Source organism: Macaca fascicularis, chromosome 10 (genome assembly GCF_037993035.2).
Source record: "Macaca fascicularis isolate 582-1 chromosome 10, T2T-MFA8v1.1".
NCBI lineage: Eukaryota > Metazoa > Chordata > Mammalia > Primates > Cercopithecidae > Macaca > Macaca fascicularis.
In genome coordinates this window covers 71425601-71441937 of record NC_088384.1, presented here as the reverse complement: position 1 = coordinate 71441937, position 16337 = coordinate 71425601, and the positions used below count along the sequence as shown (strand labels likewise).

The window sequence follows — 16337 nt, the reverse complement described above, 5'->3', positions numbered from 1 at the left end:
AACTTTAGTTGGGTTTTATATTATTATTATTGTCTGACCTTTTTATCTTGGTCTCATCAATGAAAAAATAAGTTTGTGGAGAACAGATACTATTCCTAATATTCCATTGCCCTTTCAGAATCTGGAAAAATTCTAAATATATCGTAGGTGTTTATTAATGTAAATAAAAAGTACCATGAGACTAGACTGAAACTGCTATGGTTGGAATGTGTATCTCCTCCAAAACTCATGTTGAAATTTAATTGCCATTGTAACAGTTTTAAGAGGTAAGACCTTCAAGAGTGATAGGCCATGACAGCTCTAGCCTCATGGGAGGGACTGGCGTCATTGTAAAAGGGTGAGTTCAGCCTCTTGCCCTTTGCCTTCCACTTTGTGATGTCTTCCACCATGTGATTATGTAGCAGAAAGACCTTCACCAGATGCCAGCACTTTGATATTTGGCTCCTCGGTCTCCAAAAGTGTGAGCCAACACATTTCTGTTCATTATATATTACCTAGTCTGGGGTAGTCTGTAGCAGCACAAAACAGATTAAGACAGAGAGAATATTTAACCATAGTTTCAGGTAAAAAGTCAGTTCTTCCTAGAAACTCTAAGTATTGTTAACACAGCTAGACAAGGGTATAGCACTGCTTTTTACGTATTTATCAAAATTTTCAAAACTTGGCTGGGCACAGTGGTTCACGCCTGTAATCCCAGCACTTTGGGATGCCGAGGTAGGTGGATCATAAGGTCAGGAGTTTGAGACCAGCCTGGCAATATGGTGAAACCCAGTCTCTACTAAAAATACAAAAACTGGCTAGGCGTGGTGGCGGGCGTCTGTAGTCCCAGCTACTTGGGATGCTGAGGCAGAATTGCTTGAACCCGAGAGGTGGAGGTTGCAGTGAGCCAAGATAACACTATTGCACTCCAGTCTGGGTGACAGAACGAGACTCCATCTCAAAAATAAATAAATAAATAATAAATAAAAATGAAAAATTAACATTTAAAATTCTCAAAAATTAAAAATTACTTCTCTGATAAATGGGCACAATACTTTAAAATTTTACCCAGGCAGTATTTAAAATTTTTCCTGAATTTCACTTTTAAAAGTCTTAGATCTTTAAAAGCAAACAAGAGAAAGTACTCACATTATGTATTCTGCTTCCTCCCTTTACACTGATTTTATAAATTTATCTCATCCATTATCATTCATTCTCTATCAGTTGCCACATATTTATTATATGCCTACTATGTTCCCAAGACTGCTACATTTAAGATATTATTCTTATAATAGTCCTGAAGGGCACATGTCATGTAGAACAGTTGGAAAACAATATTAGCAAATAATCAAGTATAACACTGATACGGTCATAGCACCCAGGAATTCAGAGGCAAATGTGTATGAGGACCAGATTGATTGGGACAGTTTTCATGAAGAATGTGGCACTTCCAGTGATCTTTAAGGAACGAACAAGGGTAGAGAAGTTCATGTCTGGTGTTGGGTAAGCAACATAGAGGGAGAATGGCAGTTCAGATTGGAAAAATTGTGAAGTAAAGTATGATGCTTATATCTAATTTGTGAAGCCCTGACTGAGAAATTTTGACACTCTTGCTGATGTATTATGCGATTGGGCTTAAGAGTAAGTCCTTGAATGCGAAATAGGATAGATTCCATATTTAAGAAGGATTAACTCAGTTTATGACTTAAGAGACTGCCCTTTCAACAACACCCATGCCATGGATTCATCACCTTCTTTTATTGAGATAGTAGTGGACAAAGGCTAAAGAAAAGTCAGTAAATTGGCCAGTCACATAGTTGGGTATGTCTGAGCTCAAACCCTTTCCACTGTGTAATGCTTCTTCCCTTAGCAATCCTGAAAATATGGACAATTGTTTGAAGCTACTTGTCTGCTAAAAAAGCCACATATTATCCATTTGCATTAGTAGGACTAGAGCTCCTGAAAAGCTAGAATTCCTCCAATCATATGGTATATCCACATGTCCTCTTTCCTTCCTCTTCTCTTCTCCTCTCTGGTCATCAGTTTTCCAAGAATAATAATGAAGCACATGGTGTCATGAGCTGTGAAGGTCTTTTTTCCTCTTGCTATGTCAGAATAATGATTGGAAGAGAGAAGCTTAAAGAGAGGGGTGGTGAATTTCTGAGAAAGGTAGCAATTGTCTAACAATGAGGTCAACAGAGACAAAAGCATCTATGGTAAAGGGGAGGAAGTGCTAGGTTTGTTATTGTAAGAAATGGTCTCTAATCTTGTCACAACCACCTTAACACTGTGTGGCTTTGTGCATGCTGTTTAACCTTTTTCTGCTTCAGTTTTGTCATGTGCAAACATACTAATGTACCAATTCCAAATATAAGGAATAGTAATATAAATGAAAATCTACTAGATATGTACACCAAGCATCATACATTTTTTAATATCCATGTTTATTTCTTGTTACAATTTTAAAAGTAAGTAGTTCAACTTTTGTGATCATCTTTGAAAAATATGTAAAACTTCTTATCACAAAAGTAAGACAGGTTTATAGTGAAAAACAGATAAGCAAAAAGAAAAAAATACAAACTATTTTCTGTCCTGTAATCTGGAGATGAATTACCAATTGTTGCTTATCCTTCTGATCTTTAGAAATGGAAAATGCAAACAGCGAGAAATTAGTCTTATAACTTGCTGTATATCATTTAACATAAATCATGAACATATTTTTCATGTCATTATGACTTCTTCCATAACTTAGTTTTAATAGACCCAAGGTTTACTCAAAACCATACTATAGAACTTAGGAATCATTTCTGTAAATTATTTCTCTATTTGCTTATAAATAATAATTTTAAAAAATCATCTTTGTAGTTAAATATTGGCATCATCCTCATTTTTTAAAATACCTTTCTAAAAGTGGAATCACTTTTTCAAAATATGTGCAAAACCAAGACACTTTTGCTAGTAATTGTCAAATTGTTCACTGTATTTGCAGCACTACAGTTGAGTGTCATGTACTATATACAACTTACAGGGATTACCATTCACAGGGACAGAAATATAAATGCCCGAGCCTAGCATTAAGCAACCTGAGTTTACATTCCCATAAGTGGTATATGAGAGTTTATTTTTTTCCTACCCTTCTCAGTGGGTTACATCTTACTGTTTTGATGTTAGCACTTTTATACATGATAAAAAAGTGATTAATGTGTAACAACATTCATTTATCTTATTACTAATATAATTTAACATTTTTCCAGTTATTTATCTAAATTTCTTATACAAAATTGCTGATCGTAACCCTTGTACATTTTTATTTCGTCTTTTTCTTATTGATTTATAAGAACTCTTTGTATATTAAGGTTACTAATCTTTCAAATATATGTTGCAAGTGGTTTCCAAGTTTGTCATTTGTCTTTGTGATATTCTTTTATAACCAAAACAGTGAGAAAAGGTAGAAAGACAGGATTTTAAAATATATAAAAAAGAAAGAAGGAAGGAAGGAGAAAAGGGAAAATGAAAGGGTGAAAAATCTGAAGGTTTAAAAATAGAAAGAAAAGAAGAAACCCTTTTTAATGAAAGAATGGGGTTAAACCAAAAACTCAAATATGACCTTGATTTTAAGCCTATGGACTTCACCTCACAGAAAAACATTTTATTTCTAATTAGATTGTTTTTAGTTCTCCTCTTCAGACATTTATTTATTTATTGATTACACTTTTAAGTTCTAGGGTACATGGGCACAATGTGCAGTTTTGTTGCATAGGTATACATGTGCCATGTTGGCTTGCTGCACCCATCATTTACCTTAGGTATTTCTCCTAACACTATTCCTCCCCCAGACCCCCACCCCCCAACAGGCCCTGGTGTGTGATGTTCCCCTCCCTGTGTCCATGTGTTCTCCTTGTTCAACTCCCACTTATGAGTGAGAACATGCGGTGTTTGGTTTTCTGTCCTTGTGATATTTTGCTGAGAATGATGGTTTTCAGCTTCATCCATGTCACTGCAAAGGACATGAACTCATCCTTTTTTATGGCTGCATAGTATTCCATGGTGTATATGTGCCACATTTTCTTAATCCAGTCTGTCATTGATGGACATTTGGGTTGGTTCCAAGTCTTTGACATTGTGAATAGTGCTGCAATAAACATATGTGTGCATATGTCTTTATAGTAGCATGATTTATAATCCTTTGGGTATATACCCAGTAATGGGATCGCTGGGTCAAATGTTATTTCTAGTTCTAGATCCTTGAGGAATCGCCACACTGCCTTCTACATTGGTTGAACTAATTTATACTCCCACCAACAGTGTAAAAGCGTTGCTATTTCTCCACATCTTCTCCACCTTCTGTTGTTTCCTGACATTTTAATGATCGCCATTCTAACTGGCATGAGATGGTATCTCATTGTGGTTTTGATTTGCATTTCTCTGATGGCCAGCGATGATGAGCATTTTTAAATATGTTTCAGACACTTTTTATACAAAGCAATCTGCTTCCTGATTTACCAAATGTAGCAGGCAGAAAAATGTCCCCCACAAAGATGTCTACAGTCTAAACCCCAGACCCTGTGAATATGTTAGGTGGCATTGCAAAGGGAAAAATAAGGTTGCTGGTGGAGTTAGGGTTGCAGTTAGCAGACCACAAAATAGGAATGTTATTTTGGATTGATTATAAGATTGGGGTCAAAGTCATCATGAGAGTTCTTAAAATTGAAAGAGGAAAGCAGAAGAGGGAAGCCAGAAGGAGCTGTGACTGTGGAAGAATGTTCAGAGAGATGCACCATTGCTGGCTTTGAAGATGGAGGAAGAGGGCCATGAGCTAAGGAAAGTGGGCATCTGTAGAAGCTGGAAAAGCTAGGAAACAGATTCTTTCCTGGAACCCCCAGAAAGGAAAGCAGCCTAGATGATATGTTGATTTTAGTCTAGTTCAACCCATGTGGGACTTCCAACCTTCAGAATTGTAAGATAATAAGTTTGTGTTGTTAGTAGAAATATGTTACAAAGGTAATAGAAAACTAATATATGAATACCATCTATGAATAAGTAAAAGAAACACAAGAAAAACTTCTTACCCAGTCTGAATTGTACATTTTTTCCCCAAATGATACATTCAATGTAGAGAACAACTAGAGTAAAAGAATTCAGTATTTTCTTTAATTATGAATGTTTACAAGTACATGGCACATTTGTGTACTTTTAATGTGCAGATCACATTGATGTTTAGAATTCTACAAGACATGCTCTCTATAAAGTAACATAAATGGGTTAACGGCCTTCTTAGGAAATAGGTGCTAACCATTTCCACTTGATGGGCCTCAAAAGTTACAAACACATTTTGCCTTCAATGAAAATCCAGTGAAGTGTTGCTGTAACCAAGCAACCTGAATGCAGGAACAAGCAGCCGGCATAGACAGAAAGCAATCTGTCCCTTCCAACAGAGGGGAGTGTGCAGTGAGTGTAGCAAATGCTGATAAACAGCAGAACAAATGAAGACCTGGGAACATGAGCCTTGACTAAGCAGAGTTTGATCTCATTAGGAAGTTCTGGTAAAACAGACACAACTAAATGCTAGTTGGAGAAGGGAGGGAGGATGTTGTAGTCATCTTTATAGAGACCCCTGCAGGGTGCTTTTGAAAGACCTGTCAAACATTCTGGGTAGACTGGTTTTGGTTCTTTAGTTGAAAACACTGAGGCAAATGCAGGGAGGAAGAAGTCTTTGAGGAATAATATATAAATAAAATAATTCTTAAGAAGGCACAGAAATAAGAATAAAGACAAAAATAAACAATGGGGAAACTAAAATTTCTGTAACCTATATTCCACTTTAGGTATGGACCTGACTTTTATTGTCAGCCACATGTCTTTCGAAGAGTTGTCTGTCTCCCTCACTTGCTGGTCATTCCATAATCCACAGCAATCATATGACTATCTCTACCTTCCTACTGCAACCATCCTTGTTGAGGTTATTAGAACCTTTTTGATGGCTTGAGCGTGGGAACTGAAACCATTGCATATTTGATCACATGACTCCACATGACCCTTTAAAGCCCTTCTCACCTTGGACTGGGCACTCTTTATCCTGGCGACTGCTCTGCCATCTTGTCTTCCTGACCGTCATCTGTGTCCGGCCCGGCCCTCTCTGGTATACTTGCTTGCACACGTCTGTCTCCAGCTGGGAGTCTCTCAGGCGTCTTCAATTGAACACATCCAAAATTATATTCAGAATCTGTTTCTCCACTCCTCAATCCTCCTCTTCCTAAATCTCATATCTCAATAACTGATGCTATCATGTGCCCAGTTGGGCAAGCCAGAAGCAGCAGCACCAGGCAGTTTTCTAACCAGTGCCTTTTATTTATTGTTTGATTTATAAAGTAATTAGATTTGAGTGCTCATTTTGGCCAAGGATCAGTTGAAGGAAAAAAAAAATTTCCTTTTTTTTTAAAAAATTTCTCCTGGCTTTATCAATCACCTTCAGAAAGTAGATTTAGCAATTTGTTAGATTCAGTGAGTCCAAGTATTCAACTTAATGGCAGGAGTCCTACTCAGGGAGGACTCTCCCTTATCAGTCATTCTTTGCCTGAAGTTTTTGCTTTGTCAAATCCTACAAGAAGCCATGAGGATAATGACCTCTTCCCTACTACACAGAGGCCCAAAACAAAGCTTTATTTTTGCTAATAATATTTCTTTTCTCTGCAAATCCAAATTGTTCCTAGAAGCTTTTGGTAATGAAATATTAAAAAGATGAAGAGTGCACAAGAAGCCTGTGGCAAGAAATTAAGCTCTAAGGGAGAGAACTTAGAAGCATGTGAAATAAAACCACAGCAGGATTATCGTAGTTGTTCTCCTTGGCAGACCTGCCCATATGTATGAATGTTCCTGAAAATTTGACAAGCGAATTTTATGATCTATTTCAGGTGTCTGTCCATTTTTTTCCCTTGGGAGTGAAGAGGATGCCTTAATAGCTCATAAGGGTAACATCCCCTTCATAACACCCTCCTTTTCTCATGCCATGCACAGACCTCCTTGAGTCTAGTCCCCATTCTTGCTCACGTCTCCTAGTCAATCTAGGAATCCTGGCCATGGACCATGATAATCTTGCCACTCAGCTGCACAGTAGCTGAGTGACTTCAAGCACATAAGAAAGCATACAATATCTCATGAAAAGCATAACTGTTCCTCAAACCCAGCAACCATATGGCTTGGGCACCTCTTACCACATTAGTGTTAGTGAGACATCACAAGTTAGTTCAGTTGAAATATCAAAAAAAAAAAAAAAAAAAAAAAAGGACATCTACTTTTTTGAAAGATTCTTCTTCAGCTCACCAATACTGGTGCTTTGGATGAGTGGCTCTCAAACTTCAATGTGCATGAGTGTCACCGGGAGGGTCCTTTCCCCGGAGCTTTGGATGCAGTAGATCTTGAGTGGGACATGAGAATTTGCATTTCTAACAAGTGTCCAGATGATAGTGTTGCTGCTGGTCCAGAGAGTACACTTTGAAAACTACCTTAAATAACGTTCTATGGCGTTTTCTTTGCTTGTTTTTGTTTATTTCACTTCCCCAAAAGACTGTATTAATTGTGGTGACTCTAGGTAATGGAGTAAGACAAACCTGAAGTCATTCCAAAACCCATAGCATACTTCATTTTCCAAAGAAGTGTGGACTATTTGCTGTTGGGAAATGACAGTTACCTGCTCGGAAGACAAGTATAATGATTAAGACAAAAATCATTCACATTAACTCTGTCTCCAATAAAAGACAGTGAAATCAGTATTATAGAGCTCAAAGTAGGTTAGACATTTCCTTATGAAGGGGATTCTGAAGTATATAAAGCTAGTTTTTACCCAAAACTGGTTATTCATGAGAAACTAGTTGGTTTTCACATATATATTGTGATCAAAATAAAAACTTCGGTCATACTCATGTGTTTGTGTAGAATGCAACGGGGTAATCTGACACAGGGTGATGCAGTGAGTAAAAACAGCACTTATTATGAAATTAACATCAAAGAGGTCCCATAAGATGAAATGGAGCGTTAGCCTCTGTATGGTCTCTGCCTAGGAAGGAAAGGGGATTTTCTGGAACTGGCATTTCTGAACACACAGAACAATGCCTTCGGATGGAATGCTCTCTATTTTGAAATAGTATTCCTATCACTTTGGTAGAAACCTTTTATTTCATTTTTGTCCTCTAACAAAAAAGTGTGATGCTTGGAGAACTGTTTAAAAGGGCTGCAACTCTGTGCCCACGCTTCATCAGTCTCCTAACTACTTTCAAACTTTGAGTGGCATGACTCCCTACTTCCATAGGCTATCATCTTTTTAAAATATTTTTTTGTTGTTGTTCCGGTTTTGTTAGAAAAGTTCTTGCTAGCAATTTGTTGCACAAATATGACTCAAGCAAGCACATTATAGAGAATAATGTTGAACTAAAGTGGATTTCATTAATATGTAATGGCACATTAGGTGCTTTGTAGAGCAAAAGGACTCTATGCTTGATTTTAATACAAATAATTCCAAAATATTAAGGCATGTGCTTTATAATGTTCAGTAAATTTCTCTCATTAAATGTTATCTTTCAAAAGATGGTGTGTCACTCCTCTGCTTAAAGTTGTTTAATCACTGTGTACTCTAAATAAAGTTTGAATGCTTCAACCTTGTATATTTGTCAGGTTTTTGCAGAGAAAATGAACATATATTAAAATACATGGAAAGAGGTTTATCATAGCGAATGACCCATATGATTATGAAGGTGGATAAATCCCAAGATCTGCAGTTGGCAAGTGTGAGACCCAGGAGGGCTCATGGCATAGTTTCAGTCTGAGTCCAAAGATCTGAGAACCAGTGAAACCAACCATGTGGTTGTAGTCTGAATGCTGGCAGGCTTCAGACACAAGAAGAATTAATGTTTCAGTTTGAATCTGAAGGCAGGAAAAAAAAAACTCAATGTCCAACTACTAGAAAGGCAGTGAGGCAGGAGGAGTTCCCTCTTACTCTCCAGGGGTCAGCCTTTGTGTTCTAGTCAGACCTTCAACTGATTGGATGAGGCTCACTCACATCAGGGAGGGCAATCTGCTCAGTACCCATTCAAATTTTAATCTCATTCAGAAACACTCACAGACACACTCAGAATAATGTTTGACCAAATGTTTGAGCACTCTGGACCAGTCACCTTGACACATAAAATTAATTGTCACTCCTGGTATGGAAGGCCTGTATTATCTAGCCAGAACAGATCGGGTTAATTGCAATTTCTCAGATAACTCTTCCTTTGGTCATTCATAGCTAGTTTTATCTCCTTAAAAACATCTTGATGGTTCACATCCACATGTTTTCACAGATGTTTTTCCCTCTGCTCGAGTGTGATTACCCTTGTCTTTGTTTGAGTTCCCCAAGAAGCTGATCCTGAAACAAGGACTGAAGTAGAAGTATTTTGGGGTAGTGGGGGTGTGGTGGGAAGATGATCCCAGGAAACACCAGTAGGGAAGTGGGGAAGTGAGACAAGCAAGAGCAGGAGGCAATGAGGTGAAGCTGTAAGCCAGTTACCATGGGACAACTGGGGCTCAATCCCAGTAGGAGTGGGGAGACTCAGGGAGATAGTACAGAACATGCTTTGAATTAGGCCACTTGGAAGGCAAGGGAGCTGGGGTTCTTATATGCAAATTGTCCATCATTTGAGAAAGGCTCAACCCTAAAGGGTGTTAATTCTCTGGTATTACTTGAATGGGATTCAGCAACCAGAGAGAGTCCCCAGGCAAAGAAACCCAAGAGCTGGTGGCTCAAAGGCAGGCTGCCACGCACTGAGTTGTCAAGGAACAAGGAGGTATAGGCAGTACATCCACATCTGGGCATCTACTGTAGCCTTTCTTTTTCACTACATAACTTTAACTCACCCTTTAAGACTCAGCTGAAGCCTAGCCTCTTCTGGTGTGCCTTCATAGAACTTCCCTCTGACTTAGCTGGCTCTTGTATATTTCCCAATACAACTTCCGTGTAACTACATCAGATAATCTGTTACCTTCTTCTGTAGTTTTGCTTTTCTATATCATCCACTTTGTGAGCTCCTTGAGGGAAAAGATTGTTGACCTGTATCTTCATAATGGCTGCACAAGGTAGAGCTCAAGAGATGGTTATTTAACTAGCAAAAATAGTTATAAGAATGACGTCATAAGGTAATCACTCAGTGGGTTCTTCTTGCCCACTGCACAGATACAACTAATTTAGTGAGACAGCAGTATTGCAGTAGAGAAAGAGTTTAATTAATGCAGGGCTAGCCAAGCAGAGGACAGAAGTTTATTAGTCAAATCAGTCTCCCAAAAAGCTTGGAGGCTAGGAGTTTTTTGGACAATTTAACAGGCAGGGGTCTAGGGAATGGGTGCTGCTGATTGGTTGGGAATGAAATCATAGGAGTGTAGAAAACTGTCCTCATGCACTGAGCCTCTGGATAGGGTCCTCAGGACCAGTTGAGTCACGAGTCAAAGGTCCCGGTGGAGTCAGTCAGTTGCCAGAATGCAAAAATCTGAAAAACATCTCAAAAGGCCAACCTTAGGGTCTAGAATAGTGATGTTATCTATTAGAGCAATTGTAGAGGTTACATATCTTGGGACCTCTGGAACAATGGCTGGTTATTGTTTAACTCTGCCTACATCTTAGTAGAATTCAGGCTTCTCTCATAATCGTGACCTTGGGGTCTTTCATTAGTTTTACAAAGGCAGCTTCAGTCCCCAAACAAGGAAGGGATAGTTTTGAGAAGGGTTGTTATCATTCTTGCTTTTAGGTTAAACTATATACTAAATGCCTTCCAAAGTTAGCTTGGGCTATACCCAGAAACGAACAAGAACAGCTTGTGAGGGTAGAAGCAAGATGGAGTCTGCTGTGTTAGATTTCTTTCATTGTCATACTTTTTCTATGTCAGATTTCTCTCGTTGTCACAATTTTTGCAAAGGTGGTCTCAATAATAGCAATAATCAGTATTTATTGAATGCTCATTGTATGTGAGCACTTGACATATAATCCTAACTCTAAGAAGTTGATAATTTTATTATCCCTATTTTTCAGATGAAGAAACTGACATATAGGTTTTTATGTTATTTGGGGGCCAAAAGATAACTTCCCCTTTGCCCTCTGAAAGTTCACTAAAAATAAACTGACAAAAGGCAGGTTAATAGCAGAAAAGGCATACAAAATTATTTTAACATGCACAAGCATGGGGAAATCACATGAGAATGATTATCCACTAGCTAAATTGGGCACAGAAGCTTATATATTATTCTTCATAGGGGAGTGGATAGATGGGGAAAGTAGACAATTTTTTCAAGAGCAATAAATGATTATTAGGGAGAAGGAATGGACCCAGGAGACAGAAATTAACTTGTAAATTATTCTCTTTGGAATTTGAATGAGCCCAAGAGGCAGGCATTATCTTGTAAAAAACATCTGTCCAGGTGTGGTTACATTCTCAGCTTTCTTTTCTGCAATAGATAATGAAATTTCAGGGAGAGGATGGAAGGCAATTGTGTTCCTTTTTGGGGGCTACTGTTTGTAGATAGATAAGGAAACTGTGGAGAAAATCTTCACCCTGTGCTTTGGGAGAGACAGGGATTGAGAGATGGTAGTGAGGGGAAGGTCCCTTATATTTCAGGGTATTCTGGTATTCTTCTTACCCAAGATTTGCATAGTTATATGTTTTTTGTCCTGGAAGTAAACTGACCCAGTCTGAGTCCAGACTCTGAACAGACACTTAACCACTGTATGACTAAATCAGTGCATGAGTGAAACGAATGAATGAATAATAACCCCAAGCCTGATCCTTCCACACACGGGAGTCATTCTGGGATGATGTTATCGGGACAGTCTATATAGTTCAAATATTCGCTTCAATGTCATGTGCTACGTACAGGAAGACTTCCAAGTAGCTTAACTAGAAGCATCAATCCTTCCTCTGGCACCTTTTTAGTAGCACTGACTACCATATGTTGGAATGTATTTGCATGTCTTAGTTTCTTTACTACTGATAAGATTATTAAAAAAAAAAAATTGCTTAAGTTTCTATTCATCTTGGAGTTTTCTACAGCCCCAAACATAAAGCCTTATACACAATAGGCTAACCAATGAGTGTTTGCCAGGTGAATAATGGAAACTTAAGTGACAAGCAAAGGGATCTTTGACTCTTCCTTTATTTTCCCCCAGAAACTGTAGAGACTCTTTTTTATCTCTCTTTCTCAGATTCTGAAGAGTCTGTGGTCGTACAGATTTTAGATGGCTCTGTAAAATAAAATTATATTTAAAGATATTAAGTTCAGGGAGGAATCTACGAAGTTTACTTTGTAACATTTTGGTAATCATTTGGTTAGAAAACTGTATTTCTAAGAAACTGGTATTCTTCCTTCCAAAACTGCATTCATAGAATGAATTTTTAAAATTATGTAGAAAATCACCAATGTTTCTAAAATATTTCCATGGTAAAAAAAATTACTTCTTTAAAAGTTAACTATAGTTATCAAGAATTGCCTTTCTAAAACCTCAAATGAAAAGCATTTTCTCTTTCCACTGAATAATAAATCTCTAATCATCATTGATAATCAATTCTTAGAAGAGGGCCATACCAAGTAAATTTGGCTGGGATGACTAAATTACAAAGCACATATGTCGGAGCAAGTTGCAAATCTTCACTGACTTCCCATTATTTACAAAGGATGATATAGCTAATATGTATAAAACACATAGAAAATAATATAAATTTAATTCAGTGGACATTTCTTTATTGATTATGGTATATAAAATGAATGGCATTAAGTGCCAGGGAATATACAGGAACACAAGACCTGGTCTCCATCTTTGCAGAATTTATGATCTGGAGATGGATATTTGAAAAAGAGATAAATTAACATGTAGACTGTGTGATTTTATTATAATAACAGATAACATTTAGCACTTAACAATGTTTCAGTAATTGTCCTAGTACTTTACATGGCATGATCTCATTTAATCCTTACGAAAGCTCTATGTAGTAGGTATAATTATTATTATCCCACTACATAGCTGATGAACCTGAAGCTCAGGAAGATTCAGGTAACTTCTGCAAGACCACATGCCCAGGGGATGGATGGGTGGAGGAGCCAGGATGCAAACCTAAGCCCATGTGTATTTAAAGTCCATACCAAGAAGGCAGTAAAAATAAGGTACATCAAAGAGCACATGATTCATTCAAACTTGGGGAAATCAGACGCTGTGGCACCTAAGCTTGCGCTTGAAGGATGAAGGTGAATAGAGAGGGAGAAGGGCATTGCTAGCAGGATCAAGGCAGGTAGAGGAAGCTGAGGGGGACCTTGAGAGAACAGAGAAGAGTTAAGTGTTGCCATCTATGTAGGTGGTAGCATGCGTGTAACAGAGGAGGTGAAACTGAGAAAAGTGTTTGGAACCAGGTATCATTGGCCTTGAGCATTACAGGAAGAGTCTAGACTTTTCTCATTAGGCAGAGGGCAGTCACTGAACCGTTGTGAACCAGATCAGAGCTGTATTTTAAGATTGATTTGGCAGTCACGTGTAAAAGGAGTGAGATCCAGGAGAGGGAAAAAGAGAGGAGCAGTTAGGAAACTGCTAAAATAGCTAAGGCAAATGGCACTGGGAGTCTGAATTTGTACTGCAATAATGTGAGGAGAGAGGACCAAACATAGAAACAGGAGAAGATTTGGCGCTAGCTGATATTTTAGTCCATTTGGGCTGCTGTAACAAAATATCATAGACTCAGTGGCTTATGAACAACAGAAATTTATTTCTGACAGTTCTGGAGGCTGGAAGTCCAAGATCAAGGTGCTGGCAGATTCGGTGTCTGGTGAGGACCCTCTTCCCCGTAGAGAGGCGTCTTCTCCCTGTGTCTGCACATGGAGGGAGGGGTGAGAGGTCTCTCTTAGGTCTCTTTTATAAAGACATTAATCCCATCCACAAAGGTTCTTTCCTTATGATCTAATCACCTTCCAAAGGCCTCACCTTCTAATCACCATCACCTTGGAGGTTAAGATTAAGCATATGAATTATTGGGGACACAGATATTCAGAACATGCCACTGGAGGTAGGGAGCATAAGGAGAGAGATGACAGTGTTTCAGAAGTTCAAAAGAGCAAGCATGTCATCTGTAGTGCAGAGGAATCACATGACCTTTTCCAGTTAAAAGGGGTTATATTGGGAGATAAGGGGAGCTAAATAGGAATGGTGCAACTGGTGGGACACTTGAAAGCACATGAGTGAAGGTTGGGATTTCCAAATGCAGCAAAGCAACACTTTTCATAGTGCGGTGCAGGGATTTGACACATGTCGGTCTATGACCAAATAATGATGTCCATACTTCTCAGATACTTGAAGTGAGCATGCAGACCTTTAACAAAGGTAGAGTATGTGGCATTTAAAGTCTGTGATTTTTAACTGTGAGCAATTGAAATGACTGAAGTGACCATATATAATTTGTATAAGTAAAACAAATGATTGCATATATAGTTTGTTATAAATATAACAATTTTAAAAAGGAAATGTAAACTCTAGGTTTTAAATTGTGCGTTAATGTGTATACTGTCTTCTTAACTCAGCATGATAATAAGACAAGAGAAATGCATGCTTTAACAGTCTCTTTTCTACTGATCTGTTATCCTTTTCTTTGAGAGTTTTAATTAATCCATCTAGAACATTCTTGTGTTTCCCACTTTCATATGAATATTTCTTTATTTTTTCCTATTTTTTAACAGACGATAATAATGAAGAAGAAGAGGATGTCGAAATGAAAGAAGATTCAGGTATTAAATTCATTCTTTTATTATTAGGGGGTAAGTAGGGGTCATTTTGTTGTTTATGTACACTTCATATTTTTTCAAAGAAAGACAAAATAAGATTAATAAAATAGAAATATATGCTCAGTGTTATAAAATTTAAAAGTAGTTGTGCTAACACTTAAGGTTAATGCAGTTACTGTATTTAAGGAATAAATTTGACCTTGAGTTTCCTGACAGTCAAGGTAAAAATGGAACATGATGTTGTACTTAATAGAGTTATATAACAAATCGCCCCCAAAACTTAGAGTAAGCTGAAAACAACCACTTCTTATGCTCATGAGCACAGCAGAGATAACTTAATCATTCTGTTCACAAGGTGTAGGGCTCAGCAGGAAGATTCAACAGCTGGGAGCTGGGACCATCTGAAGGTTCACTCACTTGTCTGGCTAGTGATTGATCTCAACTGTCAGCTAAAATATTAGCTGGGACAACTTCCTAAAACACTTGTTCATGACCACTTTATGTGGCCTGGGCTTCCTCAAAGCATGGCAGCCAGCTTCCAAAATGAGTTTCTCCTGGAAAAGGGAGACACTGTATTCTCAGGCTTAGACATTCCATTGCATCACTCCATGTAATTCTAATTCTTTGGAATAGTCATGAGCCTGCCAAAATTCAAGAGGAAATGAAAATGGACTCAATCTCTTGTGGGGAGTGGTTCTATAGAGCATGTAAGACCTAAAATATTGTTGTGGCCATCTTTGGAAAATACACTTTCCACATATTATATTTTGTTCTCATTATCAGAATTAAGATGCATGCCAACCCCTCAACAAAGCCCATTTGTTATGAGGAAAATCTAGTGGTTAAATGCACAGGTTATAGCCTAAGGTAGCCATTCAATGTGTCTTTGATAATGAATGCATGAATCAATAGACCTGAATTCAATTCTAGCTCTATCAATTATTGACCTTAGGCAAGTGTTATTTTCTATAAGCCTCAGTTTACAATTCTGGGGGCAATAATTCTTACCATATAGTTTTGTTTGGGGGATTAAATCAGATAACATACCTAAAGTTTCATACAGTGCTTGGACCATAGTAAAGATTCAGTAAATTATTGCTTTTTTCTTTCTCATTCTAACAGATATTAGAAAGATATAGAGCTTAATTCTATCATTAAAAGCTCCTTGTTCCTCATTTTGGCAGTCACAGTGTTCTGACTGTGAAAGAGGTATCTCAGAGGCCCTAATTTTGTGTTACTTCTCATTTGATGCCAGAATTCCCTACAAATCACTGACAGGCTCAGTCTGGGCAGCTCCATCAGCAGGGAGCTCTTTAAATTCTGATGCATTTGATCTCACTACATGAGGTTTGATTGGGGTGGTCCTTCTCTATGTTAAGTTATATCTCTCTCCCTCCCCGGACTGCCCAATATCTTCAAGAGGAAATAACACCAGTTTCTTTTCTTCATAAAATTTCATTGGAACAAGGATTATAGCTTCTATCTACTCTTCTCCAGTCCAAACATGTCTGATTCCTAAAGTTCCCTTGGACTTCCAAATTCAGTGGATTCAGAAGGTATGAGAAGTAGAAGCAGAATCT

At 37.9% G+C, this 16337-nt stretch overlaps 1 protein-coding gene across 5 annotated transcripts in view; it reads left to right on the top strand.

Annotated features, from left to right (window-relative positions):
• MACROD2 (mono-ADP ribosylhydrolase 2) overlaps positions 1-16337 on the top strand; it is a 2109916-nt gene that overhangs the window by 1925638 nt on the left and 167941 nt on the right. For all 5 annotated transcript variants that reach the window (XM_065522745.2, XM_045364082.2, XM_005568324.4 and 2 more), the window contains one exon: positions 14713-14760. In XM_065522745.2, the coding sequence (XP_065378817.1) occupies positions 14713-14760 (48 nt within the window). The remainder of the gene's footprint in view (positions 1-14712; positions 14761-16337) is intronic.